Source organism: Daphnia magna, linkage group LG7 (genome assembly GCF_020631705.1).
Source record: "Daphnia magna isolate NIES linkage group LG7, ASM2063170v1.1, whole genome shotgun sequence".
In the NCBI taxonomy this organism is placed as follows: domain Eukaryota; kingdom Metazoa; phylum Arthropoda; class Branchiopoda; order Diplostraca; family Daphniidae; genus Daphnia; species Daphnia magna.
In genome coordinates, this window is record NC_059188.1 from 8,100,853 (window position 1) to 8,122,595 (window position 21,743).

Here is a 21,743-nt window from a genome sequence, read left to right on the forward strand (position 1 = left end):
AAAAAAATTGAAAACGCAAATTTAACAGACGGAGAACAAAAAACAGTTTTTTCGAGATATCTTAAAAAGTTTTGAATACAAAAACTCGTAAATTTTTCTAAACTTGTAAACTCCCTCATTCTATTAACCCTAATTTGTTCAAGAAAATTCCTCTTATACGGCGAGAGAAACAATTTTTGTTTCAATTGCCCTGTGTCACAATTGAGCCCACTCTTCTCTACACTCTTGTCCACCAACAAGAGTTACACGGCTTCGGTTTTATTACTGGGAAGAGTACGTAGACTATATACAAGAAGGGGGTGGGAGATCACGACTTTTACATCGAGGCCCACCTTCCGTATATAGAGACAAACGTGCATTGTTCCTGACTTCATACTCACTTTCCCCGAGATTCGAACTCGGGACCTCTCGTATGGTGAGCGTATTCGTTAACCAACAGTACACAACGGAGTTGCCAAAATTTTGACTTTGATGGAAAATTATAGTTTTTTTCAATCCCGAAACGTCAAACGTCAAGGTCAAAGTCGGGGATTTTTTTAAGTTAACGTCAAAAGTCACCAACACGTCATTTTTTGCGGAAAAATGACTTAAGTCGTGACTTAAGTAAAAAAATGACTTAAGTAAAAAAATGACGTACCATTCACTGCAGAAGACCATTGTGTTTCATAAAAACACTGTCTGTGTCACAGAAAGCTAACGACACAAAAATGACGAACATCGTAGTAGTAGGGAGATCAATATGCAAAAAGGATTAAGTCCCAAAATAACAATAAGTGGGTGATGAAAATCCTATGATACACTTTGCCTCAAGGTAGAGAATTTGCTTTGACTCGGAGGCATAGTTTATCTTTAAATGTACAAAAATAGTTCATGGAATAAGAAAATTCAGATCTTTTTTGGCAATATTCACAAAAAGTAGGTCTCATCCAGTCTTATCGCTAAAAAGCTATGATATGCGGAATTCGGGATTTTGGACTGCATACAATTTGTGTTCCGTCGGGTAACAAAATTTGTGATGAAGTCTAACCGATTTGAATACCCTGTCAGAATAAACCAATTTTACGGAGCTCGAGAAAGAAGAAAGTTCAAGCATTTTGAAGGAAAAAAAAACATGGCCGTAGTTCCACCAAGGCCTACTTAATGGTTTAGGCCTGTAAACTTGAATACCTCCTGTGGCGGTGATACGTAGCCCTGGCAACAATCAATCCAACTTGATATCAGTCAACGCGTCGTACCGTTAGGTCGAATGTGATCCCCACTTTGTCGTACCGTGGTCTATTAACTTAAGATACGAGAACTGTCGTCTGCTAGGCCCGATTTCATAGTTTCGTCTGCTATTTCCACGGACCAATTTTGGGGAAATCGTTAGGGGCGCTGACTACCCAATTCCGGCATATATTTCCCTCCAAAACAATGAAGTTACAGCCCATATAGCACATTTCTGCCGGTGGATGTCCGAATCATGGCCGAACATCCGTTAGATATCTATGTACTCAATGGGTAGTTCCAGGGATGTCCGTCGGATAGTCACCTTGGAAGTGCAATGGATGTGCGAAAATTATATTCTACGGACCTCCTTCCAACAGCCAAGAAGATTTTCAATTGTTTCATTTAAGGATCGGCCTCGAGCCAATCGGGGCGCTTTTTTGAAAATCGGGTTTCTCATTTCGGGCCATCGAGGCGTGGCTCAGGGTGGAAAATTCTTCTCCCCGAATTCAATTGGGGTTTGCAATCAATTGGATTGCAATCAATCGATTCATCAATGCAAAAAACATTATCGATTGACTGTTTCACCCGATCTATCCGATAACAACCCCGATAATAGCTCGTTCTACTCGCTTGCCCCGATTTTTACTCTGAAACCGAAAGAACGGCATTTTTTTTTATTGCTTCTGGGCAACGGGGGTATGGCGACAGTAGAACTCCAAGACAGTATAACTAAAAAAACAGTAGAACTCCAAGACATTAGAACCCCACTTTTAAAAATATTTTTAAAAATTGTTGATAAGTCCGACAGTAGAACTCCATGTACAATAAACTCCAAAGACATTAGAACCCCACAAAAAAAATTAAAAATAACAAATAGCATGAGACAATAGAACTCTTCTGTCCAACAATAGCACTCCAATTACCGACAAAAGAACTCCAACGATTTTTATAAAATATCAAATGCCCGACAGTAGAACTCTAGCAACCGACATTAGAACTCTTTATGGTAAAATTTTTTTTTTCTGGACGATAGAACTCCAATCATTTAAATATTGCATTATTTACCCGACAGTAGTACCCCGCCACCCGACAGTAGAACCCCACCACCCGACAGTAGAACTAATATGATTTAAAAAATAAATTTTTTTGTCCGACAATAGAACTCTAATAGAGCAAGAGCGAAGTGCGAACCCCCCTGTTTTACGAACGCACCATATTGTTTTAAGATAGCTTTTGCGGCTAGAAGCCATGTTTGCATCGAGATACAAACATGGCCGCCAGCCGCAAATTAATTATCTATTTGCCGGATGGTTTATTTTTAAATTTATTACAAAAAATGAATAAAATATATGTAAGTCGTGGGTTTGTTTGCACAAGCTTTCCGTTTAGCTTACGGGAACCAAGCCATTGGAAATTAACTCACAGAAAATAAATATTATTCGGCATCTAATAATATTCAAAGCAAGTATACTTATGATAGGATTATAATTTCAAATAATAAATAACTACTTTAAACTTAATAAATAATGCTGAAGTTTAAAATTCAAAAAATATTTAGCATAAATTGTTTAATTTCAATTTATACACCTCTGGTTTAACCTAAGTTCGACATCATCTTGACTTCTTAAAAATCCTGTATGTGATTTGTTATCAAAAAAGCTCAAGTGTTTTACAACAATTCGATTGTATTGTTCGAAAATGATACATATTTTATCTATAGATTGGCACAGCGGAATAATATTCGACTGTGGTGCGGGGGACCCGAGTTCGAATTCTGGTAAAGTCTAATGTTTTTTCAAGAATAGAGGTCCAATACATGTCATATTTATAGCCAAATGAAAGCCCGTTCGGATATCCTGAGAATGTCCGACGGCGCTGTTGAGGGCGGTCAAAACCAAAAAAAAAAATACATCCATAGGACATCCAAATCGGATTCGGGCTGTCCGGAGGATATAAAAAAGATGTACTCAACATCCGACCCCGACATCTGTCGGACATCCGACGGACTGCCTTGTGTTATGTGGGAGTAAGAACAGGACAAGTGGTGTGGTATGTTGGTTGACATTTTAATGAAAATACATTTTGATAGGTAAATATTTATTTTGAATCAATTTTTGTTAATATAAGTTAAGTTAGAAATCCCTTAACTTGGTACAAATGTTCAGTTAATATTCTAGTACAGTATTTTAGATATGCCAGACCGTTGCTTTGTACCAAACTGTAATGCTGGATTTCTTGGCTTCAAGTCAGACACAAAGGTTGCATTCTTTAAACCGCCGAAAGATTGTGATCTGCTCACCAAATGGAAGCAGTCTATTCCTCGTGAAGACACTGACATAAAAATGTCATGAAGAGTGTGCTCTCGTCATTTTGAAGAAGACGGTATATTTAAATGACGTTGGTTAGAGAGAAAAGATGGAAAACAAATATTCTACTTGTGGATTAATTCGATTCTGAAGGACGGTGCTATTCCCAGAATATTTCCAGGTATTTCAATAAATTATTGTTCAACTTGTCAGCCTACATATTGTCACACGGATTGTATTTAAACGAGCACAGATGAATACAACAAATGATGACTTAAATCCAATCAATGGTTTTACTTAAACAAAAAGGGGATAACCATTACCAAAAGTTGGAGAAGCGTCTGAAGACCTCTAGGGAAACCAGTGAACTCCTCTAACGGAGCCCAGCTCTGGGAGCTCACCCGATGGAGACTCATCTAACGCAGATTCGGGGCAGTGTTTTATACCGTCGCACGAATTACTCCCTTTCCGGACTGCGTATCTGCGTATCTTTCTTAGAGCGGACTTCTCCCGATAATTTCTTCACCACGATCGCAGCATTGTCCAAGGAGCGGATAACTCATCTCTGCGAAGAGATAACCAATCTCCCTTTTCACCCGCGACAATATTAATTATTTAATTACTTCGCTTCGCCCACATTTATCTAGAATGCCCAAGTTATCTGAGTAAGTGAAAGCCAACAAAAAAATAAACGCAGCCAACAGTCAGAACGGCGGTTTCTGCTGAAAAGAGGAAAAGACAATCTATTGATAGTTAATACGAAGTGAGAAAGCATGCTGACAATCTCCCTGATGACTAGGAATTTGTTCTTGTCAAAGATTTACCAATCGAAATCAGCTGATGGACAAATTTTGAACCAAAAAGATCCACCATTCCTCCTTCTTGGCACTGGATTGAATCCAACAATGACGAAAAGGTACTGTTCAAATAATGATCCTATATCTAATTTGTTGTTTGGTTAAAAATAACCTTATTGACATCACAGGTTCCTCTTTGTGTGCAGTTCCACCTCAGTGGGGGAAAACGTTAAGTCGAAGTCGGTGCACATATACGATGGATCAGTTTTTCTGTGCATTGATGGGCAAGTTTGTTGTCAGAGTAAGCTGAATCCAATAGATCAAGATCGGATGCTGAGTTGCCAAGTCTGCATTCCGACCTGGGGTATTTTTCCTCTCGGGCCTTATAGAAAGGAAATAAAAAAAATATATTTAATAAAGTTGTAGTTAGTTTTGTTACAAAATCTTTTGGAATCGTGTACTTTACCTCTGTTCTGATATAATACAAAATATTTTATTTCCAAAAAAGCTGTTATTTTTGCTGGAAAATTAATGAAAGGTACTTGTTTTCCTTTCCACAACACCCCCCTCCCCGTATTACAACTGTAAAACAAAAAGCAGACATTTACTGTCATTGCTGTTTCTTTATCAGAAATGGTGAAATTTTTTAGTGTAGTCGGTTGCAAGAGTCAATATGTTCAAGTCGGAATACGTTTCTTTCGTGTTCCAAAAGTGAATTTGAAAGCCTGTTCAGAGCAGCAGCAAAACACTAAAAAAAGATTGCTTTTATGGATAAAGCAACTGAAGAAAGGTAGTGGTGACATCGACAACAAATATGTTTGCTCCAAACATTTTCACCCTGGTAAATTCAGTTAATATATCCTAATCTATTAAAATACAAAATATTTTGCTTTATCATTAGGCAAACCAGTAAATGAAGAAACAAACCCAGATTGGGTTCCTAGCCTAATAGGTAAAAGTTTGTCGGAAGACAATTAGGCTAAAAGTTCAAACAAAAGGTATGAAAGGCAATTGAAATTTACCAACAGGTCATCATTGTCCACAACTAGTGACATACCTCCTACCACTTTGGATTGCGTATTAGGTGAAGAATCCAACAACACCATTCCCATCAGAACTGAAACTTGCGAACACTCAACTGTTCTGGTAATTTTATGTTTATTCAAAAATGTACACAAAAAATACGTTAAAACTTTGCTTTCCACTAGAAGTGCAATTGCGACAAGTTGGTGCTTCTAACAATAATACACCAACTTGAAGTAAAATTGAAAAGTGCCCTGCAAGAGGTAGCTGAAAAGACATCAATAATTAAGACAAGGACGGAGGAAAGAGACAATGCGATACATCAATTACAAAGAACTGAGGTATTAATAGATGAGGTAGCTTTTAAGCAATAGACAACGTCGGTTAAGCTTCATAGAGCGCAAATGGATTTAGCATTAGAATACCGTATGACTAACAAACTCGAAAAGAACGAAGAGATGACCAAGTACTATACTGGGCAAAACTCTTTCGCGTTGCTGAAAAACCCATTTCATGCTTGGCTACCAGGTCTGCCTAATGACGATAGGTTTAAAATTCTTTTACTTGAACAGTTTATACTAACCTTAATGAAGCTGCGATTAAATTTAGGAAAGATGGATCTAGCTTATCGATTTCAGTTGTCGAAGGAAACTGTTAGGCATTACTTTGAAAAGTTCATAATAGTAATGCATGTCCGGTTACCTGCAGCATTATTGTTATGGCCTGAAAGGATGCCCTGATGAAGACTATGCCATTATCCTTTAGGTTGCATCATCCTAATTGTGTATCTATCATCGATTGCTTCGAAATCAATTGTGAGATGCACAGCAACATGATTTACAAATCATCAAGCTATTCCCAATACAAATCCTATCATACTGCGAAATACCTTATAAGCATGGCGCCCCAGGGCTCTATAAATTTTGCTTCTGAAGGCTTTGGTGGTCGTAGTACTGATGTCGAAATTAATAGAAGTTCCCATTATATTGAACACATTGGGCAGGGAGATGAAGTAATGGGAGACAGGGGGTTTCTAATTAAAGACGCAATTGAAGACCGTGGTGCAACATTAGTAATTCCAGCGTTTAAGGGTAAAAGATCTCAGTTAGAGGGGAGTGAGACAGAAATTTCTAGAATTATTTCCAATGAACGAATTCATATTGAGCGCGGAATTAATAATCTCAGAAAAAAATTTACTGTTCTACGTGGTCCGATAAAAGTAAAAGATATGTCTTCTGGTGCAAGTAATCTTACCTTTGCTGACAAAATTGTTGTAGTATGTTGCTGTCTGATAAATGCCATGCCTAGTATTGTTCCACCTTGGTGAATTTCACCCATATAAGTGTAATAAAAACAATGACGAAATTCATCATTATCGGATGTTGTTATCAGTCTTTACTTAACCCTTCTGATTCACAACCTGTTGTAATCCCTTGGATTTCTGTATTTTTACAACTCTTTCTTTTTATCACGTTATATAACAGGAACTGTTTTTGATAACAACTTACATATTTTCAGACTGCAGTGGTTTACTGTTACATTTGTTTTTTTAATTGCTTAACTGGAACACCATTTTCCTTATCATGCGCGTTTTTCTTTGCCTCTAACACACAATTTCTACAAATCCAATTTGGGCCAAATCTTTTCCTTGTTTCCTTCTGTTAAAATAAAGTATTTACGTATTCACAAGATCACTGATATCAGTCTAACCAGAGACAGATAATTGTAATTTTTAACAAGCCTTAACACACCCACATAATACTACACGAGTAGACAGCTGTAAAACGTTACCTTACTCTGTAAGCCCAAAGACAAGAAGAAGCTAGGGAAGGAAACTTCCAGCACAGCTGATCGCGATCCTAATTGCTAAACAGTAATAGCCAAGGGCATGTTTGTCATACTGATTCAGTATCTTCAACACTCTCCCTAAAACATGACTTGGCTTGTTTGAAGAAATCCCCATGGCGATTCGTTTTCGTAGTGTTGTAAATCTTGGTCCGGGTAAGGGCTTAGTGAAGATATCAGCTAATTGGTGTTCAGACTTGACATGTGTGATGCTTACTTGTCCTGGTTCTTGTAGTTCTCTTACGAAGTGTACTTTGACATCGAAGTGCTTAGTCCTCCTATGAAACTCCGGATTCTTTGCCAACTTGATGGAACTTTCATTATCACAAAAGATTGGGACCGCCGATAATGCCTCTTCTTGGTTCGACTTGTTTTTATTTGGGTTGAGTTCAGCATAAAATCTATTCAACAACACCGTGTCTTTGCACACCTCTGCCAGTGCTTGGTATTCGCTCTGGGTTGTTGAAAGGGCAATTGTATTCTGTTGCCGACTAGCCCAGGAAACCGGGCTGCCTCGGAGGAAAGAGATGCTGCCTCACGTTGATTTTCGATTGTCTACATCTTCAGCGTAGTCGGCATCTCCATAGCATACGACTCCTTCATTGGTACCTCCAAGCCATATTCCAAGATTACAGGTCCCCTTCAGATAGGCTAATATTCTTTTTACTGCTCTCCAGGGCGCTGGTTGCGGATTTGCACAGTACTTCGCTACTTGACCAACTGAGTACACGGTGTCCGGGCGTGTGGCTTTTGCAAGATGCAAAAGAGCTCCAACAGCTGATTTGTATGGGATTTTTGTCATATCAACTCTCTCTCCCTCGCTCGTTGGCACCATCGACGCAGTAAGGCGGACGTTGGGGTCAGCGGGCGTAAGGGCAGGTGTACAGTTTACCATGCCATATTTCTCGATTAGACTTAGAATGGTGTATCGTTGCGAAATAAAGATTTGATTACTTGGCCTGTCACGTTCCATGCTTAATCCGAGGAACCGGGTAGGTGGAAGGTTGCAAATTTAGAATTCACTTGTCATGTAATTCATGAAGGTCTTCAATGACTCCTTTATGTTACTTGCATAAATGACATTGTTAACCACCGAAATAATCGAGATGAAAATGTGGCTAACTCAGTGGCCAAAAGGGCCACGCTGCGATGTATTTAACACGAACCTAAGGTTACAAAGGCGAAAACGGGAACAACAGGTTGCGACTGCAGCCACGACGAAAACGAATAAGAATCACCTCGTTGCCGCATCTCCCTCCGTCTTCGACTACTGCCCCTCGGCAATGACACGAACACACACACACACACATACAGACATACAAAACCAACAATTGAATTTACATTTATTACTAACGACTTCTGTCGTTAACAGCGGGGCCTGTTACTGATTAAAGAGAGACACAATTATACATCAGTAACATCAGATACATTCAGATTCTAATAGGCATAATTTGGACACCGGGCGGTGGTATTCTCCAGTAGAGGTCTTGACGAACACCGACCTGACGATTCCATCTGGACTGGGGATGATCCGAGCTACTCGACCAATAGGCCAATGTCCTCTAGGAGAGTTCGGGGCCACCACAAGCACGGTATCGTCCACAGCCAAATTCTTCTTATCGAAAAGCCATTTTCGACGGTCAGTGAGTGTGGGGAGATATTCTTGAAGCCATCGGCGCCAAAAGTGTGTCGTCATGACTTGCATAGCTTTCCAATGTTTTCGAGAATACAGTTTCTCGTCCTTGATGACTTCGTCTTCGGTGTTAGGCGAGTTCAGCGCTAACAAGAAGTGATTAGGGGTAAGTGGTTCGGGATCTCGAGGGTCCACACTGACATAGGTCAGTGGACGTTCATTCAACAACGATTCGGCCTGAATCACGAAACCACGTAAAAGCTCTTCGGTAAGCGGACGTGATTCCACAATGGCTTCCAGAGCCACCTTTGCTGATTATACGAGACTTTCCCAAACGCCTCCGAAATGTGGAGCTAATGGTGGTGAAAAATGCCATTCGATTTCTTGTTTCTCCATTTGACCAACAATGTTTTGCTCCTTGAGACGCTCGATGCCTTGTTGGATTGCCTTGTCCCCAGCAACAATTTGAGTTCCATTGTCGCTATACACGACTGACGGACGACCTCTTCGGGCGGTGAAGGAAGCAAAGGCGATAAAAAAAGACGACAAGTCGAGTGAGGCTGCAACTTCCAAGTGTACCGCTCTAGTGTTGAGACAGGTTATCAGCAAAACATATCGTTTTACTTTGCGACGAAAGATGGTGATGTTGCAAGGGCCGAAATAGTCCAAACCCACATGAGTGAATGGACGTTGGAACGGAATAAGACGATGACGCGGAAGCGGGGCCATTAAAGGAATGCAGGGAGTAGCTCTATGTCGTTTGCAAGTAAAGCACTTGTGCAGATACCTTTTGATAGCCACTCGTCCTTTAATGATCCAATATTGAGACCTTATTGAGCTGAGCAGTCTTTCTGGAGATGGATGAAACAGGAGATCATGCTCTCTCATGACGATTAAACGCGTGAGTGGATGATCGTGAGGCAGGATTTTGGGATGGTTGATGTCGAACGAAAAGGGGGGCGTAAGAAGTCTGGGCCATTAACCCAACGGTAATTCTCCATCATCTCATCAGGGAAAAGTTCTGTGCTGCACTCATCAGCTGGATTTTCGATACCTGGGATATGTCTCCATTCAGTTGGTTGGGAATGCTCTAAGATTTCAGATATTCGATTTGCGACGAACGTCTGAAAGTGACATGTCTTTGAGGTTATCCACTGAAGTCAGACCAATAGATGATTTGAGTGATGGGAATACGAAGGGTCGATTGGACGAATTTCACAAGGCGTAGTGCCACAACTGCTCCTTGGAGTTCTAATTTCGGAACGGTCAGCGGAGGAAGGGGTGCCACGCGGGACTTTGACGTAACGAAATTTACGGCGACGATATTGTTGCGATAGGTTACTCGTAGATATACCACAGAGCCAAACCCAACGGTGGATGCATCGCAAAAGGCATGCAGCTGAATGTCTTGGATGTCACTAGATGAAGTTAGAGCTCGCGGGATCTTGAACGCTTCGAGCTGGCTAAGATTAGTAGTCCACTTGTTCCACTGGTGTTGAATTACTTCGGGAACTTGGTCATCCCAGTCAACACCAACAAGCAACAATTCTTGTAGAATTCTTTTGGCGCTAAGGATCACTGGTGATAAAAACCCCAGTGGGTCATACAAGGTGGACAAAGCACTCAAGATCCGACGCTTAGTACTCGCTTCGACGTCGGTTTTAACATCAAAGATGAAGCTGTCACTTTCGCTGTCATATAAAACACCTAAGGTTCTCTCCGTGGGCAAATCCTCTAGATCCAAATTCAGGCGAGGCTGATTACGATCACCTTCTGGTACACGTGACAATACCCGTCGAGATGAAGAGAGCCATTGGTTCAGATAGAATCCTCCCTTTTTTAGCAATGCTGTAAAATCTTTGATCGCTCGACTAGCCTCATCTTCGGTGTAAAAAGAATCCAGAAGGTTATCTACATAGAAGTTCTTGTAGACTCGTTCAGCAGCTTCAGGAAATTCTTCACGAAGTAGGTCAGCAATATGTCGTAGTACTTGGGAGCAGATGAAAGGGGATGAAACTGATCCAAAGATTTGTCGCTGCATTTCATATACGGTGGGTCTTTTTCGAGAGCCAGGTGGACGCCATAGAAATCGTAGGGCGGAACGGTCTTCTTTCTTCACGCCAACTTGAAGAAACATTTGTTGAATATCCCCAGATAGAGACACCGATTTTTCTCTGAAGAGTAGAAGGGTATCACCTATTTCATTGATGAGATTGGGACCCTTTAAGAGCACTTCGTTGAGCGCAACTCCTTGAAAGTTTGCCGAAGCGTCGAAGACCACCCTAACCTTTTCGGGTTTTCGAGGATGCACCATGATGGGGAAGGTACCAATTTCTCCCAAAGGTGCCCTTCAATTCACTTTCTTTGAGAGGCCGCGCGAATCCCTTTGCAACATAGTCATCGATTACGGCTTTGTATCTCTCAGCAAAATTAGAATTGTGAACGAATTTGTTTTCGATAGAGAAAAGTCGACGCAATGCACTATTGTAATTGTAGGGTAATGCGATAGCATCTGGAACCCATGGTAGACCTACTTCAAACCTGGTTCCGTCGAATTGAATAGTTGCATCGAGTTTCTTCCTCGCTTGTTTATCCTCGGTTGATTCTAGCGGTTGAGTCGGAGTTACAATTGGAAAGCTTTCCGTTTCCCACAATTTCTCGACTTCACGTAAAAGTAGTGCTTCCGTCGGTGATTCTTGTACAAGGTAGCAGAGTTTTTGCACCGTCATCAGTGGTTTGTTTGAACGACAAACCGTTGAATCATGCTGCTGCGTCCCTAATGTTAGATCGCCAACGCAAGTCCAACCAAATGGCGTCAATAAACCAAAGAGAGCGTCGGTTCCAACAGGAGGTAGTCTTTCATCGAGACGTAAGTGCAGCCATTGGTTTCCCGCTCCAATAAGGATGGTTGTTTCTCCAACATCAACCAATTTTACGTCTTTGAGATGAGGGTAACGACTTCAAATCTCCATTAACTCCTTCGGTGGGCATGGTAACTTTAGGTACTGAGTCGGCACAGTAGAAACCGGCTTTAAATCTGATTCGAAAGATCTATCACGAGCCTTCACAGTCAGACTAACCGTAGTTGATTGAAACTGTGGGTCTTGGCCGTGAAACGAGCCAAAGGATACATTCCTTGCATTCCCTTTGCATTTGAGCTGTTTAGCTACATCTTCTCGAATTAAGTTAACGGTCGCTCCTGGATCTAGAAAAGCGAAAGTTTCTATTTCCACCCCGTTAGCTTGAAGTAACACAGGAACGATAGCTAGGGAAGTGTTGATAGCCGTATCCCTGTTTTTAATGGTCATTGCACGACCATCAGACGATTTTGCTGATGGCTGGCCTGCATTTTGAGTGGTTGAAGCATTCACGGGATAAACTCGAGGTGCTCCGTGCAATAGAGGGTGGTGTCGTTGACCACAGTTCCCAATGTTGCAGACGATTTCGGTGGGACACTCAGTTCCCCGATGTGTTCCAATCAGACACCTGAAACATAATCGTTTCTCTTTTACCCACTCCACTCTAGCTGTAACATCTAGTTCTTTGAATGTGGAACAGGTTTTTATCGAATGGGCGTTATCATAATAAATGCACTTCTTAATAACGCGTTTCTTCAGCTTTGACGAATTACTCTCAGAGGTAGGACTTTGCTGCGGTTTCTTGACTGGTGGAGTTTTGGAGGTGTGAAAAACAACAGGACCTTTACCAAAGAGAGGATTTGGTTTGGTGGAAGGCTAAGCACTTCCCGCTTTCTTTTCCTTCTGTGCAGCTGGTGATCTATGAGTAGACGGCCTGGTCATCAATTCACCCATCACCATCTCGTCTATCCACTTTGCTAGATCCTTGAGAGTAGCTCGTGTTGGAGTCATCCGGTACACTTTCACGCCCCAGCTACTTCTCATTCGCGGAGGTAAACGGGAGACGACGTGTTCCAGAGTCATTCCCGATTCCAAGTCTTGCTCATATCCGCCGGTCCTCAGGGCATGCATGGCTCCATGAAGAGTTCGATTGAGCTTGGCTAGTACCTCTGAATCATCATCTGGGATCGATGGAAGATTAATAAGGGCCATCAAATGGCTCCGAGCAACCACATGTGGTTGACCATATCGCTTTTTCAATTCTACTAAGGCATCATAATAAGTTGACGTATTGTCCAAGTATTCGGCTATGTAGGAACGAACTTCTGTTGTGAGCAACTGCTTTAAGAAAGCATGGCGTTGAGCGTCCGATGGTACCTCATTATGGATCATGTCCTTAAACGAAGAGATAAAGGTTTGCCATTCCTTTGGATCACCATTGAATGGCGTGATTTTTATCTGTGGTAACGCATTCATTAGCCAATTTGGGCTGAACCCCGCTGAAGCTCCCCTTGGTGGAGGTGTACGCCTGTTAATCCAATCATCGCTGCTGAACGATGGCATTAAAGGAGGTGGTGGACCACCTCTCCACGATTGCTGTAATGGTCTAGGATTGTACTCAGACGTGGGCGGGCTCCCAATCGTTGATACAGGTCGAGAGGTATCAAATCTATATCGATCGTTAGTTCTGTCCATTGATTGCCTTAACGTCGGATCAGGCGTTTGCGGCCGTGAACTGTAACGATATTCATCCATGGTGAAGAAAGATTCTTCATCAGCTTGGCTCCGTGTAGCACGACTGGCAGTAGAATCTGGGGAGTTACGTCGATCATCAAGGTAATGATCTACCTGTTGTGATACTCCTCGGACTCGAATCTCGATACATATAATATAATTATAGGCATCTGTCATCGGCTTCTTGGCTTCCCATAAGCTTTGATTAAACAAGAAATGGGCATCTCGCACTTGATCCAAACGAATATGGATCTGTGTCTTAAGATGGTTTAATATGGAACGGCGACCACGGTTACTAATCAGCTGCTCTATCTCAAGACACTGTTGCTCAAGGATAACGACTAATGTGTCTCGTTCGACCCGTGCTACCTCAATTGCTCGAAGTCGTTCTTCCGGTGTAAGGGATATTTAACTTCTGGAATCTGATGATCGACTTTGACTGCCAACTCCAGTATCAATTTTGTTACGATGAACCGGAATACCAATATCTGGCATACCAGTTGTGCTGCCGTCACGTGTCCGTGGTTGAGCCATTTCACTAGGCAAATAAGTTTTCGGTAACTTAAAGTTTCCTCTGCGAATCACCACTGTATAATCGACGGTCCTAAGAAGGTATCGACGATACAAGATGGATGAAAAGGTAATTAACAATCGACGGCCCTGTAAAGGTATCGACGATTGATAATTAGAGAGATGGATGAAAAAGTAATTAACAATCGACGGCCCTGTAAAGGTATCGACGATTGAAAATTAGAGAGACGGACGAAGACTAAATTGACAATCGACGGCCCTGTAAAGGTATCGACGATTAAAAATTAGAGAAACGGGCGAAAAACGGAACGAACAATCGACGGCCCTGTAAAGGTATCGACGATTGTAAATGTGACGGACGAAAGCGAAATTAACAATCGACAGCCTTGTAAAGGTATCGACGATTGTAAATGTGACGGACGAAAACGAAATTATCAATCGACGGCCCTGTAAAGGTATCGACGATTGAAAATGTAACGGACGAAAACGGAATTAACAATCGACGGCCCTGTAAAGGTATCGACGATTGAAAATATGACGGACGAAAATGGAATTAACAATTGACGGCCCTGTAAAGGTATCGACGATTGAAAATATTAAAGACGGGCGAAAACGAAATGAACAATTGACGGCCCTGTAAAGGTATCGACGATTGTAAATGTGCATAGACGAAAAACGAAAAGATCAATCCACGGCCCTGAAAAGGTATCGACTATTGAAATATGCACAGAGGAAAACGAAATGAACAATCGACGGCCCTGTAAAGGTATCGACGATTGTAAAGGTGTTCAGACGAAAACAAAATAAGCAATCGACGGCCCTGTAAAGGTATCGACGATTGCAAATGTGTGTTGGACACCGAACATTACCAATCGACGGGCCTGAAAAGGTATCGACGATGGTAAATAGGACGAGATAAGCAAATACTGACAAGAATAGACCAACCACCATAGGTCGGACAAAACTATGCCAGCTAACAATGCTTACGTCCTGATTGAAGTGTTCAAATGATGAGCCGGGATACCCAGGGATGAATGGCCACGCGAAGGGATAGGCGATGGCGAAGATAAACACGAACGATGAATTTCCCGGTCGATGCACCAAAATGTTAACCACCGAAATAATCGAGATGAAAATGTGGCTAACTCAGTGGCCAAAAGGGCCACGCTGCGATGTATTTAACACGAACACCTGGTTACAAAGGCGAAAACGCGAACAACAGGTTGCGACTGCAGCCACGACGAAAACGAATAAGAATCACCTCGTTGCCGCATCTCCCTCCGTCTTCGACTACGGCAGAAATGCAGAAAAAGGGGTAGAACAAAAGATGGGCACTAACGCGAACAATTAGCTTTAGGTGTAAATGGGGTGGCGGAAGTGTAAGGGAGGGTAACCTATAGCAAAACCAAAGAGTATTAGTTTAGCCAAGGTCAGACAAGTTCAGACTTGTCTGCCCCTCGGCAATGACACGAACACACACACACACACACATACAGACATACAAAACCAACACTTAAATTTAGATTTATTACTAACTACTTCTGTCGTTAACAGACATTTTCCACGTACAGAATAAGTATTGCGGCCTCGTCCCTTTCAACACTAATGTAGACCCACCCATCTGCGGTAAGCGGCTTGAGGCCTGCTGCTTCTAGTTTTCCTTTTAGGTTTTTGCTCCATAACATCGGTGCTTGTTTCGTACCATAGAGTGCCTTTTTTAGAAGTACCCACCAATCTTCTTTTCCTGGTATAAGAAAACCTTCTGGTTGATTCATGAAGATCGGTTTGTCGAGGTCTGCGTTGAGGAAGGCTGTTTTTATATCAATTTGCACCATCTCCAGATTTTCGGTAGCCACGATTGACATAAATATACGAAACGACTCAGTTCGGGGTACTGGAGCGAACGTGTCGTCAAAATCAAAGCCGTCGTTGAGCGCAGCCAACTGCCGTCAGGTGTCCTTTAAAACGAGGTGGTACATCTCCGTATCCAGGTTTATATTTCCCGATCCATTCATGTCGAATAGGCACACATCCATTCGGCAGTTGAGAAGGAGAGACAAGTTCCCAAGATTTGTTGTTTATTTGGGATCTATATTCTTCTTCGAACGCAGCCATCCATTTATCGGCATGTTTGGATTGTTGGGCTTCTCTGAAGCTCTGAGGCTCATCCACCTCCAACTCGGAAATGTTGACTGTCTTCTCAAGGTCTGATGACGCTGCTGCTAAACCTAGTGACTTGCTGTAAAGTTTTCCGGATCTGGTTTGATAGAAATAATCGTGTAAAGTGGCCACTGGGCTAGCGGTTTGTTCATTGACTGACTCTTTTTCAGGAACACTGTCATGAGTTTCATCACCAACTACAGCTCGAACTTCTGTGTGAAAAAAAAACGATTTTTCCTTAGTTTGTTGACCCAGAATATTGTAAAGGAACCACGAAATTGTTACCTTCATCGATTAACTCTTCAAATTCAATGGCATCGTTCTGTGCTCGCTCTTTTTGGTCTCCATTTATATTGGTTGTTCAATACGTTGATTCGCTTCCAATGTTTCCATAACGACACGAAACGGTTCCCACAGATTTGTTTTGCTTCGGATGTTGGACTGGCAATCTCATCTCCGATGAATGTTGTTTCATCAAATATGACGTCACGCGAGTCAATGATTTTTGTTGTTTGAGGGTTCCACACACGCCAACCTTTTGTGTTTTCACAATACGCAACTAACCATCCATTTTGAGAGGTTGGGTCTATTTTAGTCGCAGTTCAGAGGGAATCAACACTTTGGCTTGACACCCAAGCACTCTTAAATGACCTACGGATGGTTTCTTTCCAAAGAATTTTTCATAGGGAGTGGTGTTCGTTTGGGCCGTTAGAATCCGATTCCTGACATAGACTGTCGCACAGAGAAACCCTCCCCATAGCTCTTGGACGTCACTTCCTGTGTTTGGAATTTGTCGGTAATCACGAGCGTTGTAGAGCGAACTTCTGACGCCCTCTATTACTGTTCTGTTTGCCCTTTCGCTGACGCCGTTTTGCTGTGGGGTATATCGGCAGGTTGTTTGATGAATGATTCCAGACTGTTGTTTCCACTAGTCAAACTGTTCTCCACGATATTACGTTCCTTGATCCATTCACAAAATCTTGACTGAATGTCCCGTTTGGGTCTTGATCTTCTTTTGAAATTCAATGACATGTGTACCCGCGTCACTTTTTTTCTTCAATAGTTTTGCGTTGGTAAACTCTGTATAGTCATCCTTCAGTAGTGAATAGAACTTGCAACCATCTGGAGTCATGACATTGACTATTCTCACGTCGCCATGGATGAGATCACCAATTTTCACAGCTCTCTCTGCCTTTTGTTGGAAAAGTTAGTCGGTGCATTTTCCCGTACATGCAGCCATCACACGGTTTGGCGGTGTTATCTTGTCCAGGGTCGAGATTGGTATTCTTGACGGCCTTTAACTTGATTGTTCTGGGTACATCTCTGCAGTTTGCATGTGCAAACCGTTGATGGAGTAAGTGGACAGACGCTGTTGAGGCTGCTGTGGTTGCAAAGTCTTCACGTTGTTTACAGTTGTCGCCAGTACACTCAGCTGATAAAGAGAAGTGGCCGTTCACATACTACGTAGTGGGCTTAGGAGGGGGAGGGGGTCAGACAAATTACTTCAAAATACTACGTGGGGAGGGGGGGGAGCCCGGGGATTTGATACGTAGTAGAAACAAATTTTCAAAAATTTTCCAATTAAAAAAAAATTTTTTTTCCTAAGCTGGCAACGCTGTCGTTGTTTATTTTTGGCGAAAGCTCCTCATGAGCAGTCGACTGTTATGGTATTTTGAAATTCGTTTGTGAGTGGAATGAAACTTAAGAATGTCTAAACAAAATCCGGTTACAATTATATCCGGTTAATACAGAAATAATTGATTTTCGAAATATATATAGGCCTATATTTTTTAGGGGGGGGGGTCAAGCGAACTACTACGTAATTTCAAGGGGGGGAGTCAGCCCGAACACTTCAATCTACTACAAGGGGGAGGGAGGGGGGTAAAAATCCGCCAAAATCCCACTACGTAGTATGTGAACGGCCCCGAATCCCCGATTCTCTCTCCTATCATAACGGTAGTGTTGTTTTTACTGAACGATGCCTGAGATATGAACGAGCAACGGTGTAGATAATGTCGAAGCAACGGTTTAATTATCACTTTTTTTAAAATATATATATCCATCTGATTAATACCTTTGTTCCTTTAAAATGAACTTCTATTCCCGCTTCAATGGCCGATCCAACAGAAAAGAGATTAACCAATAGATTCGGTACGAATAGCACGTCTAAGAAAGTTCCTTTCGTTTCTTCTCTTTCAATGAATGTAGTTACATTGATGTGCCCAATGCCTCGTGCTTCTAGTTGTACTCCTCCAATTCCATTTACTTTCCAAGCACCTGTGGGTATCTCCTTAAATGTGGTGAAAAAGGATCTCTTGTCCGCCATGTGACTCGAAGCAGCAGAATCCACGTACCAGTGATCCGGTTGTCTTGCAACAATACAGAGTGATGATGAGATACAGCCAAATGAATTATGGCTCTTGTTGAAACTGTCATCTCTTTGTTGTTTTCTTTCATCATTCCGTTTGATGGGGCAGTTGTAAGACTTGTGACCCACTTGACGACAGTGGAAACAGGTGATAGTAGAGTTAGTGTCACCATAGTTTGGACTATTATTGAAGTCAGTTCTGTTTCCACGAAAAACCCAGCTTCTGGCACGAATTCTTCTACTTCCTCTTCTGAATTCTGGATAGCTTCCTGTTCTACCCCTTTGTGTGTGGAATGCAACGTCAGATGCTCCAGCGGATGGGTGAGTTTGTCCAGCAAATAAGGCCACGTCTGCTGGATCCATCTCTCCTTTATTGATATTTTTAGTTAAGGCTTCTTCTCCAATGAGTCGTGCCGTAAGGTTCTGTATAGTCTGTTCAAGCGCTGGAACACTTAACCATGCTGATTGAAAGGCACGATAGCTCGTCGGTAGTGAATGTAGAATTTTCATGATCGGTTGTTGTTCCGTGAGCGGCGATTCAAGATTTCTCAGCTCTTCGGCCATTGACGTGAGTCTCATTATGTGGCTCATGACGTTGTGTTCTGTAACCGAACACGATGCAGACACACAACTGTTAAAGGAGCCATAAACATGGATTGAGTGTCAGTTTAGTACCTTTTCATATTTATATTTAAAAAATTTTGCCAGGAGCAAATTGGCATTCGCAGCAGCGGCTTGGGCGAATAGCAAGAGCAAGCGTTCCCACATTGTTGCTTCTGTTGTGCATCCCTCGATGATAACTTGAAGTTGTGGTTCTATATTACAGTAGATTATGGTCCGTGCATCCACGTCCTTTTGTAGCCATGTATCAATGAGGTTTTGATTCGTTATATCAGCTTCAGCATTCATGGTCTATGAAACGAATATCCAAGAAGCAATACATTAATACTCCGTCAACCATGTATAGATACATATTTTAAAGTAAATCATATGCTCAATATATATTCTCTCAAACTGAGTAGACAAATTGTGATTAAGTAAAATACTGTGCTGTATTGTACTCGACTTGTCGTTTACTTTACTTCATGGGACCTTTTCAAGCCATCTTTGAATTATATCGTAGTGTAATATGCATTAGTAATTGTGTTTTTTGTTCTATTTCTGACTCTTTACAACTACAAAGGAAGTGATCGTCGAGAGTGTTGAAAAGAAACTCACCACACTCAGACGTATACTTGTTCGACAGTTTTTTTAGTGAGTTTAATGAACATGCATATTACAGCAAGAGATTCAATCACGCCACATGTGATTTTTAGTGATAGATTTTTCTACCACATTCTCTTTTTGTCGTCCCTCAGTCCGACGTCACAAGTGGTTTTTACTGTTAGGCTTTTCTACCACATTCTCCTTTTGTCGTCCCTCAGTCCGACCTCACATGTGGGTTTTACTTTTAGACTTTTCTACATTCTCCTTTTATCGATCCTCAGTCCGATATTGATGCACAAATTTACACTTAAATGCTAAAGGTGCTTACTTCTGGTGGTAGTAGTTCTTGTCTCGATACAACTCGATTCAATCTGTTCTTTTCGAGCAACAAATTTACACCGTATCTCCATGATGACCAGTTCTTCCCGTTCAATTTGGCAATCCGCCTGATTTCTTGAATCGGTTGACTAGAAGCTGCCATTTTCTTGACTTTCGATACAATCTGTAATGTAGTAAATATATTCAGGTTCTATTTAAGGTTTAATCAAAGAGTAGCGTAGCCGAAGTCCTGGGCCCATAACCTGTTCAAATAAAGTATACACGTATTCACAAGATCACTGATATCAGTCTAACCAGAGACAAAGAATTGTATTGTAGAAATGCATTGTATTCACGGTTAACAAGACTAAGACTGAGACCGGATACACGACTACGGGGGGACTATATACGGGGGAAACACTGACGTCACACGTCCGGTAATATTGAATACTAACCGGATCACATAACGTGGTAATTGAGAACGTGACATCCCCCCTCTAGCTGCATTCGTCCCCAAATGCATTACCAAAAAAAAAAAGAAAAGAAAAAGAACAAAAAAAAACCCAAACAACAAAAAAAAATATAAACTACGTTGACGTATATAAGTCCTTCTAGGTTTTAAATTGATAACATACCCTCCCGAAAGAAAACCGGTAACGTTATTACATGATACAGGGGACCCCCCCCCAAAAAAAAAAAACATCGTCATTAGGCTAGATGCTCAATGGACGATTCCAGATCACGCAGTGTCGTCAAACAAGTTTCCTCGTGTGCTGTCACACGGTTGTCTATTTCGGTGAGACAATGCATGGTACTCCACCACCGCGCACGTCGCTTCTTAGCTTCTTCTTCTACGAACTCCTCCACCATCCGTAGGCGTTCCCGAAGGTCGGCCATATTAACGTCTCCTTTTCTCTCGCGGCTCCACTGGATGCTGAACACAGCTACACTGGCCATAAACAACGCTGCTCCCACACCCCATAGCTCGAATGGGTATGTATGATGTTCCGCCGCTCGTTTTTCCCTCTCCGAGTCGTCTACTTCCAAGCACGGATAGTTTTACCAAAACTAGCTGTGTTCGTCAGACTACCGCCGATCCGTTTCAAGGACGCTTCTAATGAAGTCTGCAGCAATGAGTTCGTAGATTTCCCACTCGTCATGCTTCCTTGTTCCTGGGCGTCTGTAGCTACAGCCCAGTTTACCCCTTTTAGACGTGACGCAAAGGCTTTCCCCTTCCTAGTGGATGATAATGAGTGTTGCCTACTGGCCTGCAAAATCCACTCATCAGTTTGAATGGAGCAACCGTGCGGGATTTCGACAATGCCGACCAACGGCAGCTCCACTCTCGAAGAATCCCTCGAATCTGTCTGCTGGGGACACTCCATTACCAGAGAGCGTGGATTATTCATTGATACTGCCCATCTTCGGTGGCCCAGTTAAATGGCTTCAGGGCCTCTCCATTCTACTACAACATGATCGCACTCCGTTTTCTTTTTGTCAGTGTCTTGCAGGAACAGCGCCATCACACAAGTCTTCTTAAAATTTTCCCGTTAGATGGCTTTACTGGGCGGGCATACCGAACTCGCCCTTCCCTGGCAAGAGCGTACCTCGGCTTCCGTCAATTCAATAAATGTTTGCCGATCCCGCCCTACCACCAGAAATGCGGGAATGGGTGCGTAATGAAAACCCACGTTACCTGCAGCACTAAACACTGGCAACACAAATGTTCGATATAACTCAAATGTCTTAGTAATC

The 21,743-nt window shown here is 42.0% G+C and overlaps 1 protein-coding gene, 1 long non-coding RNA gene and 1 pseudogene across 2 annotated transcripts; 2 read left to right on the plus strand and 1 right to left on the minus strand.

The window, feature by feature from the left end:
* Window positions 1-4,013: 4,013 nt before the first annotated feature.
* Window positions 4,014-4,709, plus strand: LOC123474082. The gene is made up of 2 exons (XR_006648720.1): window positions 4,014-4,431; window positions 4,501-4,709. It is a non-coding gene; the product is annotated as an uncharacterized LOC123474082 (long non-coding RNA).
* Window positions 4,710-4,856: 147 nt separating this feature from the next.
* On the plus strand, window positions 4,857-7,024 carry LOC116928173 (annotated as a pseudogene).
* Window positions 7,025-17,393: 10,369 nt separating this feature from the next.
* LOC123474536 lies at window positions 17,394-19,087 on the minus strand. Its single transcript, XM_045176748.1, has 2 exons — window positions 18,171-19,087; window positions 17,394-17,528 (listed from the first exon to the last, which is right to left on the minus strand). The coding sequence occupies exons 1-2, from the start codon at window positions 19,053-19,055 to the stop codon at window positions 17,394-17,396; spliced, it is 1,020 nt and encodes a 339-aa protein (XP_045032683.1). The 5' UTR covers window positions 19,056-19,087.
* Between the last annotated feature and the right edge of the window lie 2,656 nt (window positions 19,088-21,743).